The sequence below is a fragment of the Alligator mississippiensis genome, chromosome 1, assembly GCF_030867095.1.
Source record: "Alligator mississippiensis isolate rAllMis1 chromosome 1, rAllMis1, whole genome shotgun sequence".
NCBI lineage: Eukaryota > Metazoa > Chordata > Crocodylia > Alligatoridae > Alligator > Alligator mississippiensis.
Window position 1 is genome coordinate 441,695,836 of NC_081824.1, and position 26,055 is coordinate 441,721,890.

The window sequence follows — 26,055 nt, forward strand, 5'->3', positions numbered from 1 at the left end:
CTAACAACTTTATTGATCAGTGACATATGTAAGTAAAGGATTGTGTAACACAACTAGGTCCAGAATAACATAGCTCTTTTAAGACAAAGTGAACAGCCTCCAAAACTGCCTCATTTAAGGCAGCACCTCCTGAAAATTGGTAAAACTGAGAAGATCTGATTGAGAGCAATGTCAGGTCTGGCTAACCAAAAGCACAGTAGCACAAGAGAACTGTAGGAGGCATTGTCACACTTGAAACATTTGTTTTAAGTAGAAAAATCAAACTTTCAGCAACAAACCAAAACAGAAGCAGGAAAACATGGTAGAAATAAGAACAAAAACAAGATCACCACACTATGATGATTTGGAGACTGCCAGTAGCATTTATGAATGCTGCATGAGATTATGATTCTGTGTACGCATCTTCTACCAAGCTGTCTGCTCCATTTCCCATAGGTGGATTTTTACTTTCTCAGATGTCCATTTCTCCACTGGGCTAAAATTGTGAAACACAGCAGCACTGACTCTACAGCTAAGGGTGTCTAAATGGAGATGGTCCTCTATCAAAATGCAGTGTAGACAGGTTAGCTCTCCAAAGGAGAACTAGGCTGTCAGAGGAGAAATACAGGTTTCCCTTGCTTTATGCGGGTTCTGTACGTGCGAATTCGCTCTTATGTGATGACCCTTTTTATACTAAAAATTCGTTATATGCAAAGTAAATTCACTCTTATGAGATCAGCGTAGTAGAAGCCCCCAGTCAGCTGATTTGTGCGGTGCATTGTGGGAGTGATATGCATCAAAATATAGTCTCCTGTGTGGATCTGTGCTCCTGTTCACTTTGTCTTAAAAGAGCTATGTTATACTGGACGTAGTTGTGTTGAACAATCCTTTACTTACATATGTCACTGATCAATAAAGTTGTTAGGAGAGCTAGGGCCATGCAGAAGGAGACCTAACTGTGAATGTGGATTTCTCATGACGATTACTTGCAGAAAACCTAGGGTTTTTAAGAAAATACTTATAGGACATTTATAGGTATTTTTGTCAATGGCAAAAGTTTTATTTGTCTTTTAAAGTTGAAAGTCTCTGACCTTCTCTGAGCTGCACTTGGGTGTAGTAGTCCAGGTCTAGGGCACAGGTACTTGTTATGTGGGAGTTTCTGTATGTGTAGTATATAGTATGCTGTTGCCATCCCCATTATTGATAGTGTCCTGTTCTTGTGTGTCCTGTCTCTGTTGGTGAGTACCAAAACTGTCTGGTAAACGTGGTAGAAATGGGTCTGGGGGTCCGTACAGTGGAGGTCTTGAAAAGTAGTATCCCTATGTGTTACATTGTAAAGTGGGTTCCCTTCATGCGAATTGGCGCTGTTTTCCAGGAACGGATGTACAGCACAGCGCGAGGGACACCTGTACAGGTTTCCCCCGTTAGATGCAAAGTATATTCCCTTACTCTCTAAGCCAGTGATTCTCAAACCAGGTTGATGTGATATCCTTTTAAGGGTGCTGAACGAGACGCGTGCTGTTAGGTGACAGACGGTTCCCAAGACAAACCCAGAGATTTCAAACAGGGACTGTGGCGTGGCGCCTGCCGGGGTCTTTCTGCGCTTTCTGCAACAGACCCGCTCTATTACTTTTCCAGAGTCCAAAATAAATGGAGGGAGCCGGGTGGGGTCCTGCTAAATGCCGAGCAGTTGCCTTGAGGATAAAAAAGGTGGAGACGCACTGGTGTGAAGCAGAGGTGCTCAACGTCTGTGCCATGGGCCCAACCCGGCCCGCAGGGCTCCCCGTGGGGCAGGCAGGACGCTGCCGGGGATGCTCGGGCGGAGCCGCGCGGGGCGGGGCGGGGAAGACGCGCGCTGCCGCCCCGTCACGTGGCGCCCTCGCCCCGCGCGCCCGGCGGCGGTTGCAGGTCCGAGCACGCGGCCCCGCCCGGCCGTGGCCATGGCCCCGCGCCTGCTGCTGCTGCTGCTGCTGCCGCCGCTCCTCGCCGCCGCCGCCGCCTCCGGCCTCTCCGCGCCGCAGGGTGAGTGGGGCCGCGCGGCGCGGGCAGGTCCGGGAAAGCCGCCTCCGGGCTGGGGCTGCACGAGGCGGGTCCCTTGGGAGCTGCGCAGCCCCACGCCGCCCGCCCTCCTCCTCGGCCTGGGCGCTGCCACCACTCCGGAGGCTGCACGACCCCACGTGCAGAGAAGGTGGCACCGGGGGTCACCTTGGCATCAGCCCAAGGTCGCGGGTGGTGCAGAAGAGTTGCCTCGAGTCTCCAAAAGGCGGAGAATCACAGCAAGAGTATGTTACGAAAGAAAAAAGTCACCGGTTTTAAAAATAAAGCAACAAACTTTATGCATTTTGCTTTAAAGGAGAAGAACGAGGGAAACCGTGGCTTTTCCCTGGTCGGCTGGCAGAGTCCCAGCCTGCGAGGGGCTGCTTGGCCCCCCGCCCCCATGCTCCGGACCCTACTAGGCACAGTGCGGGAGTGAGGGGCACTGGGTCGGGACTGGCCCTCCATGTTTACGTATGGGTCCTGGTATGAAAAAGGCTGAGAGCCACTGGTCGGGGGTGCAGGGGCCGCCTGCACCCCAGCACGGAGCTGGGTCTGGGGTGCGGCAGGTTTCCCGCTTGCTGGGGAAGGATTTGAGCCAGCTGCGGGAGAGGTAGGAATCGCCCTTCAAGGGACGGGATACCGGGGAGCAGGCAGGGGGCAGTGGAGAAAGCTCAGCCCTGCTGACCTTCACCCTAAGAATTCATTGCCTCTCACCTCCTCCCTAGCTGGCTCCTGCAGCCGTGTGGCTGAGGGCAGGTGAAACTTGGGGGCGTCCGAACCCCAGGCTCCTGAAAGACTTTGGAAATATCTGAAGCCTCCAGTGGGGGTGGAGGATGCTTGCCAGTTGTAGAGCCACTTACAGTTCTGAACTAATTCATGGATTGGGGCTTGAATTGGCTTGAAACATGAAAAGTTGCTTTAAAAAAAAAAAAAAAGTCATTGCCTCTCACCTGGTTTCTGGACTCTTGCACTACTGGCTTTATGATGGCACAGATGGCAAAGAAGTGAAATATGATTGAATAAAATCTCCTGCCCTCCTGAGAAAACTTTAAAGCTGTAGTTGTGTTAGGTTACATCTCGTTCAGGTGCCTTGCACACAGCAGGGGAAAAGGTATTTTTATAAACAACCATCCTTCAGCCTCTTTAAGGGTTGAGATTTTTGCGGATGGTAAAATGAAACTTAATATTTATAGTATTTCTGAATGAAGAGCCAAAAAGAAGCCTTCTTCCTTTGGAGGAGACAAGAACCTGCTATTTTTTTTGTGCTCATCATTCAACAAGTAGGAAAGAAATCGTGACCTCACTCTTTCCACCCCAGATTTGTCCTGGAATTGCTGTCACCTCCTCCTCGTGCACAAACATACTCACAGATAAGGGCACAAGGGGTGCAAAGATGATGATTAAGTATGTGAAGTTTATAAGCAAAGCTGCAGTTGAAAGCAGCAACAAGAACACATTGCAAGGAGCTCTTTCTGTCGCAGGTCTTCCTTTTGAATTATTCAAGGAGGCCTGTTCAGGATGTGAAGAGAAAGGGGAGGGAAGAGCTCTAATGTCAGGGCCATTGTGTAGCAGTGCCAAAAATCAGGGGAGGAAATAGTTACAGCACTGCCTCCGGATGTTTGCTGATCTTCAAGCAGGGGCAAGAAAACTGTCTGCTGCCCTTTCTGCAATTGTGACATTACTGCTTGACATAAGGGAAGGGACTAATTTGGTGTTACAATAATGCTTGTTCTAAGTCTGCTGCATTCTCATGCCTGTGGAGTTCTCCTTTTCGGCCCTGACTTGGCCCACGGTGATGATCCTCAGAAAATGTTTATACCATGATGAGTAATAGCAAACCCTAGGCAGACAGAATATCACAACTGCCCTCAAAGAGGCAAAGCACAATAATTTGGTCTTTACTAGGTAACCAGAAACAAGGTACAAAAAATTAACCTGACATCAAAAACGGAAGAGAAGTATCAGTGGTCTAGCAGTCCTGACTTGCCACTTCTGTTCAACATACACCGTTAAAGATTTTACGTTGTGTTTTCTGTGGTGAAACTGTAATGGAAATTGGAATGGGAAAGCAAGTGGAGGACTGTAACAGGCTTTCAAATCTCATTTTAAATAGAAAACAACTCTCCCTTGTCCCAGTAAAATAACATGCTGTTTTGAAGAAACTTAATCTGTATTCACTTGATTGCATTGTTAATGTATTATGACGTTTTTATGCAATGGAGGTTCTGTTTTACATGAGAAATAGCATGATCTGTCTTTGTAAGCCAATGCACGACCTTGAGTGCTCGCTTAAGTAATATGAGACATGAGGGGTGCAGCACCCAAAGGGCTGGCATTAGCCAAAATGATGGCCACCTCCTTGTTCCTCCCTCCCCTGGGGCCCCTCTGCCAAGCAGTGGCGAGGGGTGGGGCTGCACAAAGTGTAGCCAGCAGCCAAGGCAGTGGCCACCCACTTGTCCGTCCTCCCCCCGGTGGCCTCTCCAATAAGCGCCAAGGGTCAGGGCTGCTGGGAAATGCCCATGAAATGGGGTCTTTGTGCTGCAACTAAGCTGTGAAAATTCCTTTGGCCATGAATTAAGTAGGTCCCTACTGATAGTGTAGGGAAATAAGCCACCAAAACCTGGTCTAAAGGCAATGGAAAGGCTCTAGATCAGTGTTTCTCAACCCGTGGGTTGTGACCCAAAAATGGGTCACAGGAATCATATATATGAAAGGGTCATGAACAAACTTAAAAAAAATGGATTCTCTTTTAAAGGAGAAAAATGTGGCTTTTCCCTTGCAGGCTGGCAGAGTTGCAGCCTGTGAGGGGCTGCTTGGGGCCCCCATGCTTCACACCCACCCCCTGCCCCACATGCTGAAGGGCTGGGGCTTGGGGGCATGGGACAGAGTCAGGCATGAGGGGCACTGTGTCGGGACTGGCCATGAGTCCTGGTACAAACAAGGTTGAGAACCACTACTCTAGATGACTTTAAGTGGCTGATAAAAAGGTCAGAGTGGTACATAGATAAAAATTACAAGTTGTGTATCCAGACGTAACTTCATTAACTACCCCTTGTATTTTACATTTCCAAGTACTTACAGTGTGCACCTTAAATACCATATTCTGTTTTAAAAAATCATTTTGTTCTGTTTTTTTCCTGCTGTTGATGCTTATACCTATTTCAGTAAGGGTGAAAATGACACCAATTTTCAGTACAAGGGCAGTTTGGAAAGGATACCCAGTACTCTGCCAAATGCCCAGTGCGGGAAGGATGGCAACTATAGCGGGCTTCCAATGTTCAAACAGAATTTGAGTTTCAAATGAATGCTGTCACTTTAATCTACTATTAAGGCAACAAATATATATCAAGTCCTTGAGTGGAAAACAAAAAACAAGTACAGAACATGCCATCATGTAAAATCCAGGAGACTGAAAATTAATGGTCATATTTTAAATAAAAAAGAACAAGTGGAAAAGCAGAGGCCAGATACTGGCATTACATTTCAACTGGGAGAGCTGCCACTCCCTGGGTAGAAATGACAAGCATATATTCAGTTTCTCCTGGAGGAAACGTGCCTATTCCAGGAGAAGATCTTCTAGTGTCAACTTGGAAGATCCTCCCTACCAGAGCAACTCTCACAAGAACAAATGTTATTTGTATGCTCCCCTCCTGGTCTGGTCCAGGTGGGGAGGGGAGCAGCAGGGACTTCCTGAGGCTGGGTGCTTTGCACTGCTGCTCTCTACCTCTTCAGACCAGCAACTGCCTCTGGGTTTTGCCCTTCTGTTCTCCCTGTTCTGGGGTGGTTGCAGGTATTGGCTTTGAAGTGCCGCCTAGGGTGAAATTTTAACCCTTGACGCAGCACTTGAGCCCTGTGCCTCCAGCCCCACCAGGGTCCCTGGTCTAGGAAAGGAGTGGGGCTTTGCCCCAGTACTGCCTTTCCCCAAGAGTCGAAGGAATGGAGCAGCCTGCTACCTACACCTTCCCCAGACTGATCGCTGGTCTGGAGAAGATCTGGAGAGCAGGGGAGAGGGGGCAGCTGCACACTAAAAACCTATCTGCTCCCCTTCCCAGAACGATTTCTGTGGAGGGAAATTTCTCAAAAATGTCTCCTGTTTGAAGTGAATGCCTGTTCAAAGCCATAGTTCAGACACCTGAAGCAAAACTCTGCCCTTTGTATACTTATCTGCTCTACACTCTGAGAAAGGAAACACCCAGATGCCTGCAAACTACATACATTCAGCACAAGTCCTATCTTCCACATAGCCCTGATATACACTATGACATTTGGTGTACAAAGGTGTGGGCTACTTGTGCACTTGCTCATGCTTTGTTGCTTCCCTGTTATCATCCTTCTGGGTCACTGGGCCCATTAACCACTAGTGGTCCAGGAGACTAAATCCAGTTGTCCATAAGTAAGCATTGGACTCCCTCATCAATTAATAAGGCCATATGCTAACTTGCAAGAAATTAAGGTTTGAAAGGGGTACATTAGTTCAAACAATTTGAGAAATCCTACTCTAGGTAATGGGTTCTCAACTTTGGGATCACTACCACTCCCTAGATGGGAAACAGGATGTAAACAGTTAAACGATTAAATGACAATTATATTTATAACGCTTCCCACTTTCTGTTTACTGAACACCAGCAGGAACGGCCGTGGTCCCTTACGTCTTCATTGTGCTCCTGGCGCTGTGCAGGTCCCAGGCCACTGGCAGGGAGTGAGTTGTAGGCAGGCAGGGCCCAGGTGTGGAAATGGGCTCCTTGCACCTCCAGTTACACTTGTGCAGCTACAACCTGGACCTGAAGGCTCCTCTGTGCCCCCAGCTCACCCTGGCAGCTGGTGGGATCTGGTCCCAGTGGGGTGGCCTCTGCTGGGTGTGCTGTGTGCACAGCTCCAGGACATTCCTGAGGGGTAGCAGCTCCAGCCTGGGAGGCTGTTGCACCTCTAATTCTCCCTCTGGGATCCCTGCTGCCGCCCCCCGGGAATGCCCTGGGACCATGCTGACTGTGCAAGGGGCTGGCAGCAACCCCCCAGACCCGATGCTGCCTGCTCCAGCTACCACGGCACATCCTCAGGCTAAGCCAGCCGTGTACTCAGCCCTACCTCCAGGCTGGGCCAGGCCCCACACAGCCCCAGTGCCATGGGCAGGAGGGGAAAGGATGCAACGCACATGGCAGAGGCCACCTGGGACCAGACCGCCCCCTGCCCTGGGATGAACTGGGGAGGACCCAGCCCAGCAACACAAAAGAGTCTTCAGGTCTGGGCTGTAGCGGCACAAGCATAGCTGGAGGTACAGGGAGCTCGTGACCCTGCTCAGGCCCCGCCACTGAAGCAGGGGTCAGGCAGATCCACCGTGCAGCTAGGATTCTGGGTGCTGCAGCAGGAAGGCCCTGCCTCATAGTGGTGGGATGGGGATCCAAGCACAGGAGAGGCCCCCAGCCCCTGCCTGTGGGGGCGAGGGGAAGCTGCTGGTCTGCAGCTGGGCAGCACCATCTAGTGACTCAGCCATGCCTGCTACCACCTGCTTGCAGCTCCCTCCCTGCCACCAGCCTGGGACCTGTGCAGCACTGGGAGCATGATGAAGATATAAGGGGCTGGAGCCATTCCTACCAGAGGTCACTAAGGCTTATCAGTTACCTGTTTAACAGCTATACTTGGAAGAGGTTAAATGGATAGCATTTTAAACAATATTTACATCCCTAGATGGGAATGAGGAAGGCTACTCCCTTCCATCTCACCATTTTTCCTGTTGTAACATGGTGTCACACCAGGCCCTGGGAAAGCATCTGCTTCAATATGCCCAGAAGCTGACTTTATGACCTCTTCAAATGGCACATTCCCCAGAGAAAAGCACAATGCATGGTTCAGAAAAAAAAAGACCCGATCATCACTGGATAATGTTCATTGTGCTCCAAGACTTCAGTTGGCAATACGTATGAAAACCAATATATAGCATCTTAGACTGTGCTACCCAGAAATGAGAACTTTTGTCAGCCTTCAAGCCCTATCTCTAGAACCAAAAAAACAGCCAGGGTGTTTGGCTCTTAGTCTAGTCTCTAAGGATTTTGGTTGCAGCAAGAAAAGACAGCAGTTTTATGGGTCTCAGATGGTTGAGGTGGAGGGCTGCTTTTTTAAGGAGCCTCCTCTTCCTGTTTTTTAGGGAACTTCCATACACTGTTTGCATGATTCCTTAAGTATATTTGTAACAAGCCTGCATATAGTTGTGTCATTGAAACTGTGAATTTGAAGACACTTCCCAATGCACCCTGTCACTCAGGGGGACGAATGCACTGCATCATGGGAGACATAATTCAGTCAGGCTTGTTAGCCTATAGCAGGGCTGTCAAATTTAAGGCTCTTGTTGAATTCAGGGGTGAGGTCCACCACCAAAATTCAGGTCATGGGACTCCCATTGGCATTCCAGGTCAGTAGCGAGGGGAGAGTGATGGCAACACTAGGCCCCATGTAGGGATGTAAATACCAATTTAAAAAATATTCATTTAACCTGCTGTAATTACAACAGGTTAAACAATTAATCAGTTGGGCACAGGGATGGGGATGGGTTCAGCAGCGCTGAGCTCCAGTCCATAGCTCTGTGAAGTGGAGGGTGGAGAGGGTGCTGAGCTCTGGGCCAGCACCTGCCCTGCCCTCCTACCCTGTCATGGTAGAGGGGCTGCACCCACCCACCCCAAGCAGCATGGGGATCCGGGGGCCAAAGCAGCCCTGCCAGGCAGGCAGCACAGCTCAGGAACCCCAGTTGTGCAGCAGCCAGTGAGGGGCTGCAACCACCACCAAGCAGCTTCCTGGGGCCAGCTGCAGCAGCATGGGAAGGAGTAGAAACGGGAGACGCAGGCAGGAACCAGCCAGGGGCTTTACCAGCCCACAGCAGCTGCCGGTGCGCTGAGAGGGGGGGAACGTGCAACCCCTCCCCTCCCTTTTCTCTCCCTTCCTTCACGCCTAGCCTAACTATTAGGTATTAGTCATCCCTCCTCTTCCTCCCTCCTGCCCCGCCACCTTCCAGTTCTTGCTGGGGCACCTCAAGGCTTCCCCCCCGCCCCCCCTTCCCTCCTGGAGTGCACAGCCCCAGGCTAAACAATAAGGGGTAAGTTAGACCCTATCACTGAGCTGATCAGTTAAACAATTAATTGTTTAACTGTTCAGATCCCTAGCCCCATGGTCGCCACCTTTCAAAGGACCCAGTCCTTGCCAGATCGAACAGGTTACAACACATGTAGAGTTTCTAGGCCCTCGGGTCTTTGGTGTTCAAGTTGTCAGAAACCCTTCAGACAGTTTTCAAAGGAAATGGCCTTCCTATTAAACCTGTCATGTCTCCCAAATGCTGGCTTTGATTTTTCCCTGTTAATGCTGGGGTTTCCACATGGCAGGAACAGATTTACACTTTGGGATTCATTGGTGCTCCCTCTCCACAGGTGGATGGGATAGTTAGATTCATCTTAACTCCCTGCTGCCTTGGCCATCCTAGCTTTCAGGCAGCACCCAGTGCCACCCGCTTCTGCAGAGGGAGGGTAGATCTTAACCAGAGTTCTTCTGGGTAGACTGTGCACTAGCAGGGACGCAGCATCCTGTTGGCAGAGGCTATATAACTCCAGAACGAACCTAATACCTTGTCCACTTCGCTGCAATTGTAGAAGAACCGTAGCATCACATGGTGTTTTGGGACAAGTTGTTTCCATTTGGTGAAGCTGGGCTTCTAATGAACATGAGGTTACATATGCCAGCTACCTCTAACACTAGGACTAATCACATTTGGGCCCTCATCTTGAAATATTTAAATATGCTTTGCTGTAAGCATGTTTTTAAATGTGTTTATGTAACTCAGTGAGTCCCCTTCTGTTCCTGACCTACAAACCATAGGAGTCCAGGACAGACCCAGCTAGCTTATGCTCACCTGTTGCAGTCTGTTAGCTCTGGAGGTCCCTGGCCCAAACCCCCGTGTGCAGCTCAGATACAAGGGCCTTATTTAATAGGTGGAATAAAATACATTTTAAATTTTGCTCCTTTACATTTTGTGCAAGTGACAGGCTGTGCTTATCTGAAACCCTTTTATCTATTTAATGCACATGAAGATTTCTAACCCCTGTATGTACACCCCCTTTCATCTTCACTAGGCCATGAACCTTGGAAATGACTCTTAGACCGTTGCCACCTGAAACTGAAAGAACTGCATTCAGTCTGAATATACACAAGGTTTACTTCTGTATTATCCAGCCAAGCTAGGTTGCCTCAGATCTGTGGTATTTCATGCATTAAAACAACACAAGTATGCTCAGATGATAAGAGTAACTGACAGACACCATCTGAGAGTTGCACAGGAAGTGTTTTTCATTCAGGCTCAGTGCCTTCAGTGCAGTAAACCACAAATAGCTGTATTTCAAGATGTGTCTACTGGTGTTTCTGATGGAGGAACACAGCAGACTTACTGATGAAATGGTGTTATCCCTTCTGCCAAAGTACGGTAGTTAGACATAATATGAAGGTTTGTCTGTAATAAGAGGAGAAAGAAGTGTCAGGCATTTGTTTAGTTCAATCCTATTCATTTACAATGAATAAACACAAAGACCTGTTTCCGAGATCAAAGTATACTAGTAGCCAATGGCATTGCTCTTTGCCCAGTTTCCAGCTTCCTCTGCTGTTTGTTTTATGCCCCAAGAATCTCTGTTCTATTACTATACCTCACAAGTCTTTTCTCTTACGTTTCACAGACTTTTCTAGTGTTTTTTGCTTTTGTGCCCTGTCCCCTCTACAGACTTGCAATCATACAACATCCTAGGGCTTGTTTTTGCAGTCCCAGGAATTGTTTGTTGCATAATATATTGCATTTATTCTCAATCAGGGTGCTATAAGACCTTTTAAAGGATACTGCTCAATAGTAGTACTGTTCATTGTGCAGACTCCTATACATGTCACAAGATAAACCCAGAGATTTCCAATACAAAGTCATAGTGTGAACATTCTGGAACCTGTTGTGGGGTTTCTGAGTAACAGAAGACTTCGATTATATTTCTGTAGTCAAAAAATAATCGAAAACTAAGAGCTGGCACTTCTGAGGGGTGTCTTGAGTCTAGCAAGGGGTGCCTCAAGTCTAAAAAGGTTGAGAACTAAAGACTAACTGTGCAGTTGGTCTAATAAAAGATATTGGATTTACCCAATGAACCTTGTCTGCCTACGGCCTTAGACCAACACGGCTACAACCTACACCTCTGCGAACCAGAGATGCATTGCATAGTTTCCGACCTGCTGTTCCCTTGATTTCCTACTGTTTTCCTCTATGAGTACATGAAATGTCTTAATTGGTCCTTCACTTTATAAAGATAAAACTAAAGCAGACCTTCTGGGCAGTGAGCCTTACTATATTCTAGGTACTTTAACAGCATCTGAGAAAAGAGTGGTTAGCATACCTACCAACTTTGAAAAAATCTGTTCTTGTCTGTAGGTCAGAGACCCCTTTGGTGAGATCCATTAATACCTCCCAGCACGACAAAAACTTTAGTAAATCAGATAATGAGCATTCATTTATGTAGGCAGATTATTGGTCTTAATGCAAAGAACACGTGATTGCAATTGCATAGAATCAGTTAACATAAAGATTGTGATTAGCAGAGACAAAAAACCCTAAATTAACTGCTAAGAAATTAAAACTGTTCTTGGACTACCAGGGAAAATAGAGTTCTCTGCAAAGTTTCTTCCAGACAAATATCCCATTGAAATAGGTTAGGAGGTTTTGCAAGATTGGATCCTTCTCGGGAAACATTTTAACTCAATTTCCATTCTGCTGTAAATACAGGCAGTCTGTAGAATTGCAGCCTTATTGTAAAACAACGTATTAAATGTCCCATCTACTGTATTTCTCTTATTGTAATATCAGTGTCTTGAAGTGGGAACTAGTTAACACACACACATAATCCGCAAACCTCATAATTCTGAGATCTTCACTAGGAAGTAAGACTCCTAAAATGAGGTTTCATAATTGCTAAGACTTGTAAGATCTTGTGAGGATCTCTGTCTGATGGTGGGGGGAAACATTTGCTTTCTTGCTAGGTTACCAAGTTCTGTAAACACGGTCTCCTAGCTAGCTGTGTGAGTTCTTTAGTTACATTAGTTACATTATGTGCATTCATATATAAGCATTCATACTGCTTATATATGGACTACCTCCTGGCACAGGCTCACCTGCCTCTGCTACAAAAACACTAGGAAAGAAAAGACATGCAAGTTTTATGTCTCTTCATTCTTCCCTCTCTGCTGTAGCTGACCTAGAAGTTTCATTGATGCTACTTAAGGAGGGTATCTGGCCTTGTACCTTGCACTTCTGTACATACAATTTAAGAGAAAATGTTTTTTTTTTACCTGGACATTTGGGGAGGTGATTTCTTGAAGCTTAACATTCTGTTCAATAATATTTTGTCTTTTATTGGTATGTCTGCTGGTAGGTACGTCATTTTTAGAGTGCTGAGAGCAGGCCATTTTATTCTAGTCTGTTCAGGTTTTTATACCTTTGCTCCCCAATGTAGAATTCTAATTTTTGTAAGGTGTTTGGAGCATGAAATACATGCTTTATTGATGTTTATTTAAAAAAGCAGGTAAAACCTCTTACTTCTCTCTTTTTTTTTTTTAAGACCCAGGTGTAACTACAACCTCACAAAAACCTTCAGAACATTCTAATCAAAGTAAGTGTTAATTTTTTGTTCCACAGAGAAGCAATATACAGTATATTTTTCCATACTCCTAATTTGAAAGCAGACAATGAAAACATAATTTATACTAAATGCCCTGGTTATGTAGCATAACTCAGCTTAAGTCCTTACTGCTTTCATATTCTCTAGAGCAGCAGGATGGAACTGTGGTAAATGCAGCAGAAATACATGGGAGGAGGAATAAAGTATGAAAATTTACTGTTCAGAGCATGCATACACACACATACGCACATTTAATTGAAAAGAGGCAAAAAAGGTAAAGCTACTATGTATGCAGCTCCATTAATGTCAGCTGTATGGAAAAAGCCTCTATCCAGGAAGTGGAAGCATTAGTTCCCAATTTAGATTTGATTCTTAAATTAAAAATAAAATAGAAAAGTGGCTAGGTTCCAGGCTGAACGCAGCCATATCTGGAGGATTCCCTACAAAAAGTATACGAAAAAAAAGTACAGCCCTGAGCAAAAGGTGTTTCATATGCTATCTCATCCTAGGGGATGTACGAACTCAGAGATGTATCCTGAAGTGACACTCTTCCATCCCTGCTTCTTCATTAGCTATCATTGTCCAACCTGCAGGCCAGCAGCAAATGTAGCCACTCATTCACTCACTCCTCTATCTTCCACCAACTACTATGGTTACTTCTGCATACCTTGACTCAAGTTCCATGCAGGCTGTGTACTATGGTGGGGTTTTTTTTCCTGCTATGCTGAATGGGTATCTAATCCAAGACCAAATATAGGGCCCAGGTTGCACAGTTAAGTACTCAGAGTATAGGAAATTCTAGCGTTAAGGTGACCTCTCACCCATGACTGGCCCCAATACAGTTGCACTACTCTGTGCAGCCTCTATAAGAAAGGCACACTAACAAGAATCCATGAAAATTGTTTTTACCCCAAGTCAGAATTACACTACAATATGCGCCTATGTGCATGCATGTAGCTTGTCTCACCTCTTTTAAAATGTTAACTCAGTAATTGCCTATTTGTAGTTGAGCGGTGATTCCTGGTGTAAAGGACGTCAGACCCTTTTATGGGGATATACTTACTTCTTAGTCATGGCTTCAATGAAGCTGCTCCTGCTACCTCCAGCTGTCTCTGAGGTAACACTCATACCATAGTTTCCCTTCAATCACTATGGAAAGATGTGGAGTTGGAGAGCAATGGCTGTGAAGTACTTGGCAGCATTAACTTCCGAGAGATGGATAAGACACGGAACATGGGGAAGGAACAGCCTGAAACACTGAACCGACAGAACATCACCAGCACACACGTGCAGGGGGGAACAAGATAAGAACTGCTGATGGAAACCTGAAAGTTAGGGCTGAATGGACAATGGGAAACAGGATTGGGAAAGCAGAAGTAGTAAAAGGATGAGAGATGAAAGAAAGAGAATACTGAGAGAAAAAAAAGAGAATGGGGGGAGAGGAAGAAGAGAGAAACTGAAAGAATGAGACAAAGGAAGGAAGGAGAAAATGGCCAACGCCTATTCTCATTGCATGTATTGATCTACTGTAAAATCCTTTTAATGTAGATGCAGCTTATGCAGTACAAGCAAAACCGTGCATCTCCCAGGATTAGAGTATCATTAAAAAAAGCATCCATATATAACATTACTGTAGTGGCAAAAGCCATTAGTGTAGACCTGGTCTGTAACAACAACAACAAAAAAAACACAGGAGGAGAGGGGAGAATGAACAGGAAAGGAACAGGGAGAGAAAATGGAAAAGTGAAGGCAAAGCCTTCTGGGCTTTGCCTTCACTTTTCCATTCTTATTTTTGCAAACATGATTTTTTAAAAATACAAAACCAAGACAAAACCAGCAAAAGAGTCACCAGTGCATCAGCTATGACACAACATGAAACGACGAGGGGAAGTCAGGGGATGTGACTGTTAAGGTCTCCAACCCAGGAAGTTTGGGGATCACTGCCACTGGGGATCTAAGTGTGGCACTGATCCTGTTGCAGTAGAAATCAGTGGCAAAATTACCACCAACTGCAGGGGGAAAGGGGGCTTTTTACTCTGATTGTAGCGGTGGCTGGCAGTTATATGGATGTTTTGAGGAAAGGCTTGTTTAGTCTCAAGCCAAAGTGGCAGGTTTTAAACACAGATAGGTCAATTTTTCACCATTTTTTGTTGTTTTTTTTTAATAAGATAAGGGAGGATCCAGTCCAAGCAATGTACCCCATTCAGTTACATCTCCATCAGCCACAACCCCCCATTCTTCAACAACAGGTGAGTGTCTGATAACTCATTAGTTCCTGCAACTCTGTACACAAGCACAAAAATTGTCAAACAGAAAAGTCAAACAAATCTCCAGAAAAACAGAGGTAAAAGAAGTATGTGTGAAAGGAGCATTAACATCTTCTAACATGGGAAGACAACATTAAAAGACCTTCCAAGTAAGATTATACTGTTGCTAAAATTAAAAATGATGCTGTACCCTGTATCTTCCTAGCCAGAAGATCTGACTTCCCCAATGCTATACTAAGAGATATCAGAAAAGCAAACCCTAAAGCACCTTAAGTTAATCCTGAGTCTTTTTTGCACATTAGCAAAAGTCACTCCATTGTGGTTGAATGAAACTGTATAGCAGTGGATGTTTGATTCTTAATACTCACCATAGCCTTGGGAATGTGAATCAGTGTCACAGGAAATGGATAATGCTGGATGGATAGTGCTCCATGATAGATTTTGCCATTGTAATGTGGTCAGTGTCCACATACCCTGTATCAGAAGATGGTACAGTCCTATAAAAGGGACCTGTTTTCATGCACTGTTGTTAACTTCTTTCTCCCAGACCTTGGAGGCAAATAAATCTTTATAAGCTATTCAGACTGTGGGGTACTATGATCAAAGGAGTAGGAAAATTCTTACTTTGTGATGTATATAGGAAGAAAAGTCAATGTATGTAATTAACAGGTTCAGGTTCCAGGGGTGGCCATGACGCCCCCTGGTGGCCACACAATCCCTGCCCTGGCTCTAGCCCATCACACCTTTGATATTATTATTTTATTTGGATGGAGGCTGCTTAAGGGTCCTAGAGCAAGCCTGCAATCATTTCCATGTCAGGGCCTTGGCCTTCTTGGGCTCTGCCCCATTTTGTCTTGCTGAGCCCTCTAGCTTCAATCCACTGGGTCCCCAGCTTCTTATCTGGCCCTCCGAGGCCTCTGTCTCTGCCCCTACTCGGGCTACTAGGCCTCTGGCCCCAGTCTCTGCCCTGCTCTGGGTACTGGGCCCTCTAGACCCCAGTCTGTGCTTTGGCATGAATGGGATCGCCCTCGTGGCTTCTTTGGGATCGCCCCTCTGGGCATGCTCTGTGCACCCCTCCCAAGCGCTATGGGACCCTGCAGTCCTACCCAAACCACCAGACCTTCCTTTGAGTATCTAGTCCCTTTTGAGCTTGTCCCAGCTGACCACAGGCTGTCTTCCTCTCGCCTTCTCCTAGACTGATGACCTGGATGTGGTCACTTGCTGCTTCTTTTGACTGTCAGCCTCTGCAGCTTTCCTTTTTATGTGCACCTTCGACTCCAGGTGCCCATTGATGCTGCGACTCCTAGTCACATCCAGGCTTAGGTTGCAGGTTGCATTCATGCCTGCTCTTTGTCAGGCACAAGCAAGCAGGCATGCTGCAGCAGTGTCCCTGCAAGCATTTTTAAAGCTCTCTGGGCTTCGCAGACTGACCCCTGACTAGCTTCTGGACTGAGAGGACATCAGGGGCTCAGCCTCTCTGACTTGCTCTGCTCTGGCTGTCATCCTGCCCCTGCCCCCCTTTCAAGAGAAGGGGACTTCAGGAGGGCTTTTCCTTGCTCCCCACTTCCACTTCTAGAGACAGAGATAGATGGGAACTTTTCTCACCTCTTTCTTTTCCCCAGCTTCAGAAGGCAGGCAGTCTGCCTTTTTTTTTTCTCTCCTTGCTCCCTTCCCCCCTCTCCCAACCTTCTAGGAAACAGCTTTTTGCCAGCTCTGTGCCAGCTTTTTTAACATAGCTGGTTCCCCACACTCTTTCACAGGGAACTGGCTACTTTACAAGAGACTGCCAATTACACGATCTACTAAATACACAGTTTCACGGAAGTCCCTAGTTACAGCATAAAGAAAGGACAAAATGTCTTTAAGTGTATGTATCTTTCTTATGCACCCTACGTATTTAATTGACAGAATCCATTCTAGGTATTTAATCTTTAAGTGTTAACAATATAACATTCTCATAAACAGCAGAAGAATTAGGATTTATCTTATAAAAAGAGAATAGAAGTGCATGATTCTTAGCTCCATTATTAGTAATCATCTATTTCATGTAAAAAGATAAAATAATACAGTCTAGGTTTGGCCATGCATATTGGAGTACAATAGAGAAAAATAATAAGCATAGCAGAAAGTTAAAAGAGTAGATGCTTTTCTTCTGATCTTTCAACTTAAATTTGTTAGTAAAATATTAAGGATAAGATTATTCAAAGTCATAAAATATTATATGCTGGACTCCCATCAAATAAATCCCAGTGGCACAAGACAGCCCCGTACTGGAATACATAGGTGCTGCACTCAGGGTGCAAGTGCATAGCTCAGTTACTTTGACTTATATTGACATTCCTCCAGACTAACAATAGAGGAGACAGACAAGATGTAGTCTTATAATGGTCTAAATTACTTAGTATTTGGGTATAGTTAAACCTTCAGAAAATGAATAACAGTATGCTGGTGTATTGGTTTTGTGGATCTACTCTAGTTAGTTTCAACCTTGGGTAACTGTTTGCTCAGTGCAGGCCAGCTCCCCTGTCACCTAGTAGCTTGTCATGTGAGCCAGACATGTGCTCCTTAATACAGAGCAAACTTACTGTGGAGTAAAATCCAAGGTAAATTACTCCATAGTAATCTTATATGTCCCTGCTCTGAGGCACACTGTGCACACTAGCTCTGAACTGGAAGAAATGTAGCCACACAAATGTTGATACTGCACAGTTGCTATACTAGATTTTACCTCTCCGCCGCTGACGGATATTCGTTTAAAGGTATGGTGGGATCTGTTCCCTGATCCCAGCAGTCGCGCCTCCTACCATGCCACACCTGCATGACAGAATGCACAGTTTTGGGATTGGGAATCAATCACATCATACTTGCCAGTGCAGGGGGAGCCTGGGCTGATGCATGACACCCCTTGCACCATTAAGTTGACACCATCAAATCAGCTGATTGTCAGCTGGTTCTGGGACCACACGGGGGCTTGAACCAGCCTCAGTACAGTCCCCCAAGACAGATGACAATCAGTTGATCCTCAGCTGAATCAGGACCACACTGAGGTTCCAACCACTCATGGAGTAATCCCAATAACTGGCCAACAATCATGAGCTGGATCAGAAGTGCATCAGGACTCCAGCTGACCACATTGTGATCTCCGGAACCAGCCAATGAGCCACGGATAGTCAGCCAGCTCTAGGGACCACACCGCAGCTGGTAGGATCCTTGGTGCAGTCCTGATCCAGCAGATGATCATCTGAACGTCAGCAGTCAGGTACTGCACTGGAGCCGATTCAAGCCCTGGTGTAGTCCTGGATCCAGTCAACTATCAGCTGACTGTCAGGCACCCAACTTCAACTTGATGGTGCAGAGGGAGTCCAGGACCAAGGTCCCAGGCTGTCTCTGCTTTGGCAAGTAGGGCACAATTTTCAGCTGACGGGGACTGCCCTCAGGCTGATTGGAGACTCCAGTGTCATCCTAACTGTGCCACATGCTCAATTTAAAGTACGATGGAAACCAGCCACAAAAATATTGCACATTTTTGTGTAAGAATGTTGTGGCTGGTTTCCCTTTCTGTGGCACCATTTAAGTGCCTGAATGTGTTGCTAGGTTACTATTTAAAATACGATTAAGTGACTGATCACATCTTAAGTGTAACATCTGCCAGGGGCCTCAGTGCCTTCTCTGTGGCATTTCTCAGTGCAGTGCTGCCCAGCAAAACATAGACATACCAGTTGATTTCTTCCCTTTTGAGCCTTTGAAAACCACTCCCTAAAGCTTTGAAATTATTGAAACTAAATAAACAGCAAAAGGCTTGGTTATGAAAAATACGCTATAGAAAAGGCTCATTGTGGTAGAAAGCACCTTAGTCTTGATGCTGGTGTAAGTTAAAAAGCCATAAATTGGAGTGCAAACAATGTGGAAATCTACCAAAACCTTTCTGGGTAAGAGTGCAGATGTTTTTGTGCTGACTCATGGTTTGTATGTTGTTGTTCAGCATGTCCATTTCTGGCATGAGAACCAGATTTGTGTGATCGCATACAATTATATTACATTCTCATCCACATTAGTCAATTTAATGTGTTTGTAAATTATGGAGTTTTTTAAATCTTATGATTTGAAACGCTTGTGCACTATAATTCTAGTAGGAGGGCATTAAGCAATGTTGTAGATCTCTGAGTCTGCAGATCTAAAAGAAATTACAAGCTTCATAACTAGAAGATACTTAATAATTGGAAGCTTTGCCCACTGTCAACCCCAGAATTCAGTGAAGATGATGTTAACTGACCTTAAAGTGACTGTGTGGCTCCTTAGGAAAGACATTTTACAGATTCAGCCAGCTCTCTACTCTGGGATTTGGAGTTCAAGAGTCCAGGCTTGAACAAGTGCAAATATTGGATACCTAAGTAGAGTTTACATATGGGGGGGTGGTATGTTCTGGGGAAACTGGGCAAAGATTTGTAATGTAAGTCTAAGAAAATTAGCAAGTATGTGCTATATTCTGATAGAAGTACGTCCACTAACTTTGTTGAGCTTTGGAGTGGAACATTAGGGCACAAAGAGCTCCAGTGTCTGTTACTGGGATTTGAAAAAGACATAAAATGTGGATTATATCCTGGTGTTTCATCATTGATTAATTTATCTGGCAGAAGGAACTGCAGCCAGGCACTCTGCCATCTGCAAGTCAAAACAAAATGGAAGAAACAGATAGTTGACGCTCTTTCAGCACACGTTAGTGCCAAAAAAGTTGACTCGTATATTTAAGCATTCCTATATTTGGACTTACTTATTTAATTTTTTCTTCTGTTTCAGCAAAAAATGTTATTCAGACAACCTCATTGGGTAAGTGTAACATTTTAAATCCTAGAAATCCTTTCTAGTTACACGTTTAGCTTTTTAAAATAGTCAGGCTTTTTATACATTATTAATTTTGCTTTTTTTTTAAAAGTATAATGTTGATCTGGTCAGCATTTGTGTGTTGTGCTTTTAATTTCACAGAACTAATACTAAGAATTCTTGTCCCTTTTTCTTTGTATTCTATATGATTGATTTTATTACTTACTGTTTTGGTTTAATGTGTAAAATATGATTTATTCCATTTCATGACTGTGTTCATTGTCCTAGGTGAAAGATGATACGGTATTGTTAAAACAGCTGCAAGTTGATCCCCTGTAGTCTAAATTGAGTTCTAGGTTGTCTGCCTCCCTCCGTCGGTTGCTTACAGTTTTCTCCAACTATTTCCTGAGATGGGCTTTTGAATTAAACCAGCTAAGTTGTTTTTGAGTTGTTCATGGGGGAAAAAAACAATCTACTCTTCCTTGTACGTGCTGCTGAAACATTTTGTATAGAAATGGTTCAAATGCCTCCAACTACAGACTTCAGACTCCAGTTGCTTTTACCTCTGTATGTCACTGAATAAAGAATAAACCAAGTTTCCAGGGAATGGCTGAATAGTTTTAAGTTGTGTGTTTTTAAGTCAGAGGTGTCATGCACTCAGACATCTATCTGGGATTGTTTAGGTATGGTAAGTCCTGCGTCTCTGCAGGGTGCTGGACTAGATGACCTTTGAGGTCCCTTCCAACCCAATGATTTTATGATTTGACAATAGAATTTAGCTGTATGTGGTGGTGGTTGCTGGTGGTTAAGTTGTGTATGGAATTCCAGCTTTTATGATATATTGTGTTAGCAAAATGCCCGTCATGAATGACAGTGGGGGTGGGGAGGGGGCGAAGCGGGGATGGAGACCCGTGTCCAGCCCTGCGCACTCCCCCTGCTGCTGTGGGTCTAGCCCCACTCCACACAGGGGGTAGGGGTTGGTGCATGGCTGCAGGGCATGGCATGGGGAGCGGCTATGGCATGGGGAGTGCTCGCTGGCTGTGTGGTGTGAGAAGCAGCCCCAAGGTGTGGCGCAGGCCCCACATGCCCCATGGCTGCAGCGGGGGGTGCTGAGCACGGACGCACAGGGTGGGGCGTGGTGCACGGGTTGGGGGGCATGTGGCACACTGCCACAGGGTGCCGCATGAGAAGTGGGCGCGGGGGGCGCACCCCGCATCGCGGTCATATGCTGGTGGGTTCTGCCCACACACCCCACGTCCGTTCTCTGTGTGGCACCCAGCAGGTGTGCGCCAGCCCCCCCATCCCGTGCCACATGCCATGCCCCCACTCAGCTACGCACCATGCCCCCCACAGGGCCGCAAACTATGCCCCCCCTCACTGCGCCTTCCCTCTCCCCCACGCAACAGAGCACACCCTGGCCTCTACCGCCTCAGCCTCTTCCTGTGTGTCTATCTGTGAGTAAGGCTTTGAGCAGCACATGCACAGTTGGCCCAGAGTGTTACAGACAGACAGACACACAGTTGGAAGTGGTATGGCTTTTATTATATTAGAATTGTTTAATAGATATCATGTAACAATGTAAAGAGAGAGGCCCTATTTTTAGGCACAGGCACAAGGAAAGAGAATAAAAGTTTAGGATTACTCCCTTTTAAGGAATTTGGAGTAAAAGTTTATGATTACAACCCTAACAGTTCATTTCCAGATGTTTGAATGTTGGGTTTATTAGTCCTAATGTTGCATCACTTACATTGGATGGTTGCATAAACTATGGCAATTTTTCCAATTTTTATTAGTGAAAAATTGTCATAGTTCATTTCTCTTATTTTTATTATAAAGCATTGTTATGTTTGCTCTGAAACTGAACTGCACTGATATAAAAAATCCTTCTTTAATATTATTGAACTTTTTCTCCCAAAGGACTTAAAAAGCTTTTCAAATGCAGGAATCCTTTCACTCACCACTGGAATTCAGAGACTCCTGCATGAGGCATGGCCTGTGCTCACTGTTTTTTTAACAACACAAAGTAATGGAGTGACAAATATCAGTCAGAAGACTATTGCCCCCTTTCAGTCTTTAATGACCCCAGCTGGAAAGGACCTCCATTTCCAATCTCATCTAAAAGTGACAGATTGTGTTACACCTCATCATCTTTGCTTAGGGGCTTCATTCATAGGGAGGTGTTTTCTCACTGAATTTGCTTATTACTCTTGTGTGTAAGTAGGGCTGAAATAACTATTAATCCTTGCCTCAGGTCCCAGTCCTCTGCAATATCTGTACAGTCTTTAAGCCAACAGGGTAAGGTGCCATATAAGTGATTTGATGGAGGTGTTTTCACAGGTGTAGCTGCTCGCTGCTGATAATAGGTTTTCCATTGCTATATTGTATCTTAAATAAGTCTACATTAAAAGCATGGCTCGGTCACAGACTGCCTATGTGGCATGGGTTTGTGACTCTTTTTCCCATCTGTAAAACAGAGACTGTAACTTCTCCAACTTCCAGGGCTGCTGTGAGGATAGGTTCATAGTCCTGTGATGACGGAGAGCATGTAAGCACTTAGAGACGGTGCTGCTTAGCAGACGAGAGCACTGCACAGGGATTTAGGCAGAACCAGGTACGGAACCTAAGTCTTCACTGGCCTGTTGGGTAACTGTAGACGAGCTCTGTCACTTCTCTCTGCCTTGGTTTTACTGTTTTATAAATGGGGATACTAAACTGACTGTCTTTGTAAAGCGCTTTGAGATCTACTGAAGAGAAGCACAGACAAGCAGTGGGGATTGCTTATGTAGATGGCTAATGCACAGGTGGAAATAACCAGACTCGAGAGCCCAGGATTACAATGTGGGGAGGTGAGACTACACACCCAATACATGGGTTACTTTGCACATTGTTTCTCCTGGATTGCATAGGTAAAATGGCCAGCCTGGAGTAGTGATTTGCTCAAGTGTATTTAAGGATTTCACTTTGAAGAAAATGCCTGGCTCAGTGTTAGTTTAGGATGAACACTGCACCTAGTCATATGGCTGGGAGAACATAGGTCATGGCGCATGCAGGGAAGATTGTTCTTGCCAGCCCACCCATCACACGCATGAGTGTTACCCCAGCTCATTTCACACCACAAGATTATCAGCCACAAAGTACCATGCTCAGTAGCCCATCTGTTTTTTCCCCCCATGCGCACGCTTACAGTTTGAACCTTAAGTGAACAACTTCTAACAATAAGGGCTGTTTTGTTGTTTAGAGATGATTATGCCATTTGGAGGCTTTGCAGTCAGTATTAAAATGTGTTCTATATTTTACTTAATGTATTTTACACATGCTTCATAAAGGAGCTGAGTTTCCTAATTGTCACAAGGTAAGCACATGAATGGACTAGCCCTAGATTTCCCGTCTTTAATGAATGTTGCCTTTGAACAGTATTTCGTGGATATTATGTGCTATGCCACAATATTAAAGAAATAATCAATGAAAAGTGTTATTGAGGAGGTGGTGGAGTGTTCCGTGCACAATATTTTCTAATACTTTAATCAGTGTAGTTTTAAATATCTCAGAGTGTGATTTCTACTACTTTTCTTTTGAACAGTTAAATAATCCAGCAGTTCTGTACTTCCATCTTTCAGTTGTCTTTCCTTTTTTCAACTTTATTTGAAGCTGTGCTACTCAGTCTTTGGAAGACTTGAATCCCAAGATCAATATGTCTTCATTTTTAAATTTATCCATAAGAAGAACATTTCATAGAAGGCTTTAAGAAGCTATACAAGAGTGTCAGTTTAGATAGATAACTAAAGACCAATTACTTTTTCTTCATTCCCTTTATTTATAATCTATTTCAAGAATGCATTAGTATTACTGTAAATTATAAATGATCTAAAATAAAACTTCACGTGGTAAAAAAGAAGAATTCCATTACATCTGGGTGACATTTAGACATAAATGGTTATATAAATAATGCAAAGATAACAGGTTATACTTAGAGCTCTTCTTCTCAAATTCCTATATACATAATAGGAATATAGAAGGGAAAATATTTTTAATTTTGTTTGCATTAGTTTGGTTCTTTCTTAGGAAAAGAATGATCTTTTCTCAGGATTGTCTTGGGTTTAATCTTACTGTAATCATCTACTTCAGGATAAAGTATTTCATTAAAAAAGATATTTAGCATGTTAATTTTCTCTATTCCTTCCTGTATTAATTTCCTCATATCTGTTATCTCCTTGTGGTAGGATTTTATTCTAAACCTTTCATTGTCTCTTTTTCAGGGATTGAATCTGTTTGGTAACAGTACAACTAGAGTCAAATAGAGCTTAAATGCTGGCCAGAACTTGTGAAACTGCATTCCATTCTTTGTTATAATCTTGGCTAGATTGTCCCCTACTGAGGAATATATAAATTGCTTTCACACAGGGTGCACTTTTAACTTTAACTTTTACCCTCCTGGGGAAGGCAAGATGAATTCAAGTGTCTGTAATATGTATCCAACAGGATTTTTCTTTTGTTCTGCATTTTCAGTAGTGGATGTAAAGAATCAGCATTGCTGTGATTTTGATATGTTAGTTTCAGTAATGCCAGCTCTCACGAAACAGTTGCAAGACTCCTGATTTCCAAATCAAATCAACCCTAACACACGATCTCAGGATACAACCCTCAAATCTTGGGATTTTCCTTCTGGTGGGTGTAGAGAGCACCCAGCTGGTAAGTCCATGGAAGGGAAGGGACTGGGGGGAAAGGCAAGGGGCAGGGTGGGGAGATCAGGGCCCCCACAGTGAGGATGGGAGTGGGGCAGAGGCTGGGGTGAATGGGACTCTGGGGCCTGGGGTGGGTTGTGTGGCGGGCAGCTCATCCGGAGCATGGCGGGAGGCACAGCTCCTTGCAGCTGCGCGCACCCCTGGGAGAGGCGTAGGGGGCATGTGTGTCCCATGGGGCAGAGGCAGGCTGCTTGCCACAGGCTGGGGCTCTGTGCCCTGTTGCCTTTGTTCCAGGAGCTCAGCCATATGACGTCATTGCTGCCCACCATGCAGGCAGGGGACACGGAGCGCGCTGGCCTCATGGCATGCCCACCTGGCGCAGGAAGCACACTGGCATTGCACAGCTGAGCTCCCAGGGCAAAGGCAGCAGGGCGCAGAGCCCACAGGGTGCACGTGTCCCCCATGCCTCCCCTGGGGGTGCGTGCAGCTGTGGGGAGCCGCACCACCCCCACCCTGCACCTCCGGACAACCTGTCCCAGCCCTGGAGTCCCATTCACCCCAGCCTCTGCTCCTGCCCCACTCCTTTGCTCACTGTGGGGACTTGATTCCCCTCCCCCCCCTCCCGCCCATCTCCTCTTCCCCCCTGACCCTTTCCCTCCATTTACCAGCTGGGTGCTGTCTTTGTGTCTGTCTGTGTGTCTCTATGTATCTGCTCCTCGCTCCCAAGCCACAGCCCCCCACAGCTCTGCTGCTGCCTCTCATTCCTGACCCACAGCACCCTGCATCCTGCCAGGGTGTGCGGGGACCCTACCTCTCTGGCCTCCAAACCCCCCACACACACCCACAGGCCCCCACACCTTCACAATAACACGCACGCACACACACACACACACACACACACACTTCAAAAATAGCATCTCATGATTTACATGCCGATCTCTTGATTTTTAAATCCTTTGTCTCATGATTTTTGGCGTGGTGGGGTTGACAATACTGTGGTTTTGCAAAAACGCATGTAGAGTCCGTGACCCAAAGAGGTGCACCTTATAGATTAACTGAATCAGAGATATGTAATCATCTAATGAAGCCCACTTCACAGTTGCTCATGAAAGCTTATGCATCTCTGATTCAGTTAGTCTGTAAGGTGTACTCTGCTTTCTGCCTGACTTCAGATTAACACAGCTAACTACCTGTCTCAGTTAAATACGTGCTTAAGTGTTCTCCTGAATAGTCTCATTTTCCTAAAGAGGGTTCGTAATTAGCATTCATTGGTACTGATCTTATTTTTTGCTTTTCTTGAACATTTCTGATTGTGCTAAAATTTGTGAACTTTGAACTTTGTGAACATTACTTAAATGTGCATTTTCCAGTTATACCTAATATACTGTTCCCACTCCAGTGAGTATTGGGACTTAGAAATCTGTTTACTGAAACAGATATAACCCATGTGCAACATAAATAGTCACTATCATCTTGCAGAGAAATTTATGAATTTAAGAATAATCACTAAAGTTTGTTAGGGTTTTGTGATAGATTTTACAGGGAGAATATTTCAGTCTTTTACGTAAAATATACTCAGTTCATTCCTCA

At 45.2% G+C, this 26,055-nt stretch overlaps 1 protein-coding gene across 3 annotated transcripts in view; it reads left to right on the forward strand.

The window, feature by feature from the left end:
* Nucleotides 1-1,864: 1,864 nt before the first annotated feature.
* TMEM123 (transmembrane protein 123) overlaps nucleotides 1,865-26,055 on the forward strand; it is a 33,146-nt gene continuing 8,955 nt past the window's right edge. The window contains exons 1-4 of one of the 3 annotated variants that reach the window (XM_059721034.1): nucleotides 1,865-2,001; nucleotides 12,636-12,686; nucleotides 14,864-14,944; nucleotides 19,760-19,789. In XM_059721034.1, the coding sequence (XP_059577017.1) occupies nucleotides 1,920-2,001; nucleotides 12,636-12,686; nucleotides 14,864-14,944; nucleotides 19,760-19,789 (244 nt within the window). In that variant the 5' untranslated portion in view covers nucleotides 1,865-1,919. The remainder of the gene's footprint in view (nucleotides 2,002-12,635; nucleotides 12,687-14,863; nucleotides 14,945-19,759; nucleotides 19,790-26,055) is intronic. The other 2 variants (XM_059721044.1, XM_059721049.1) reach the window with 2 other exon arrangements.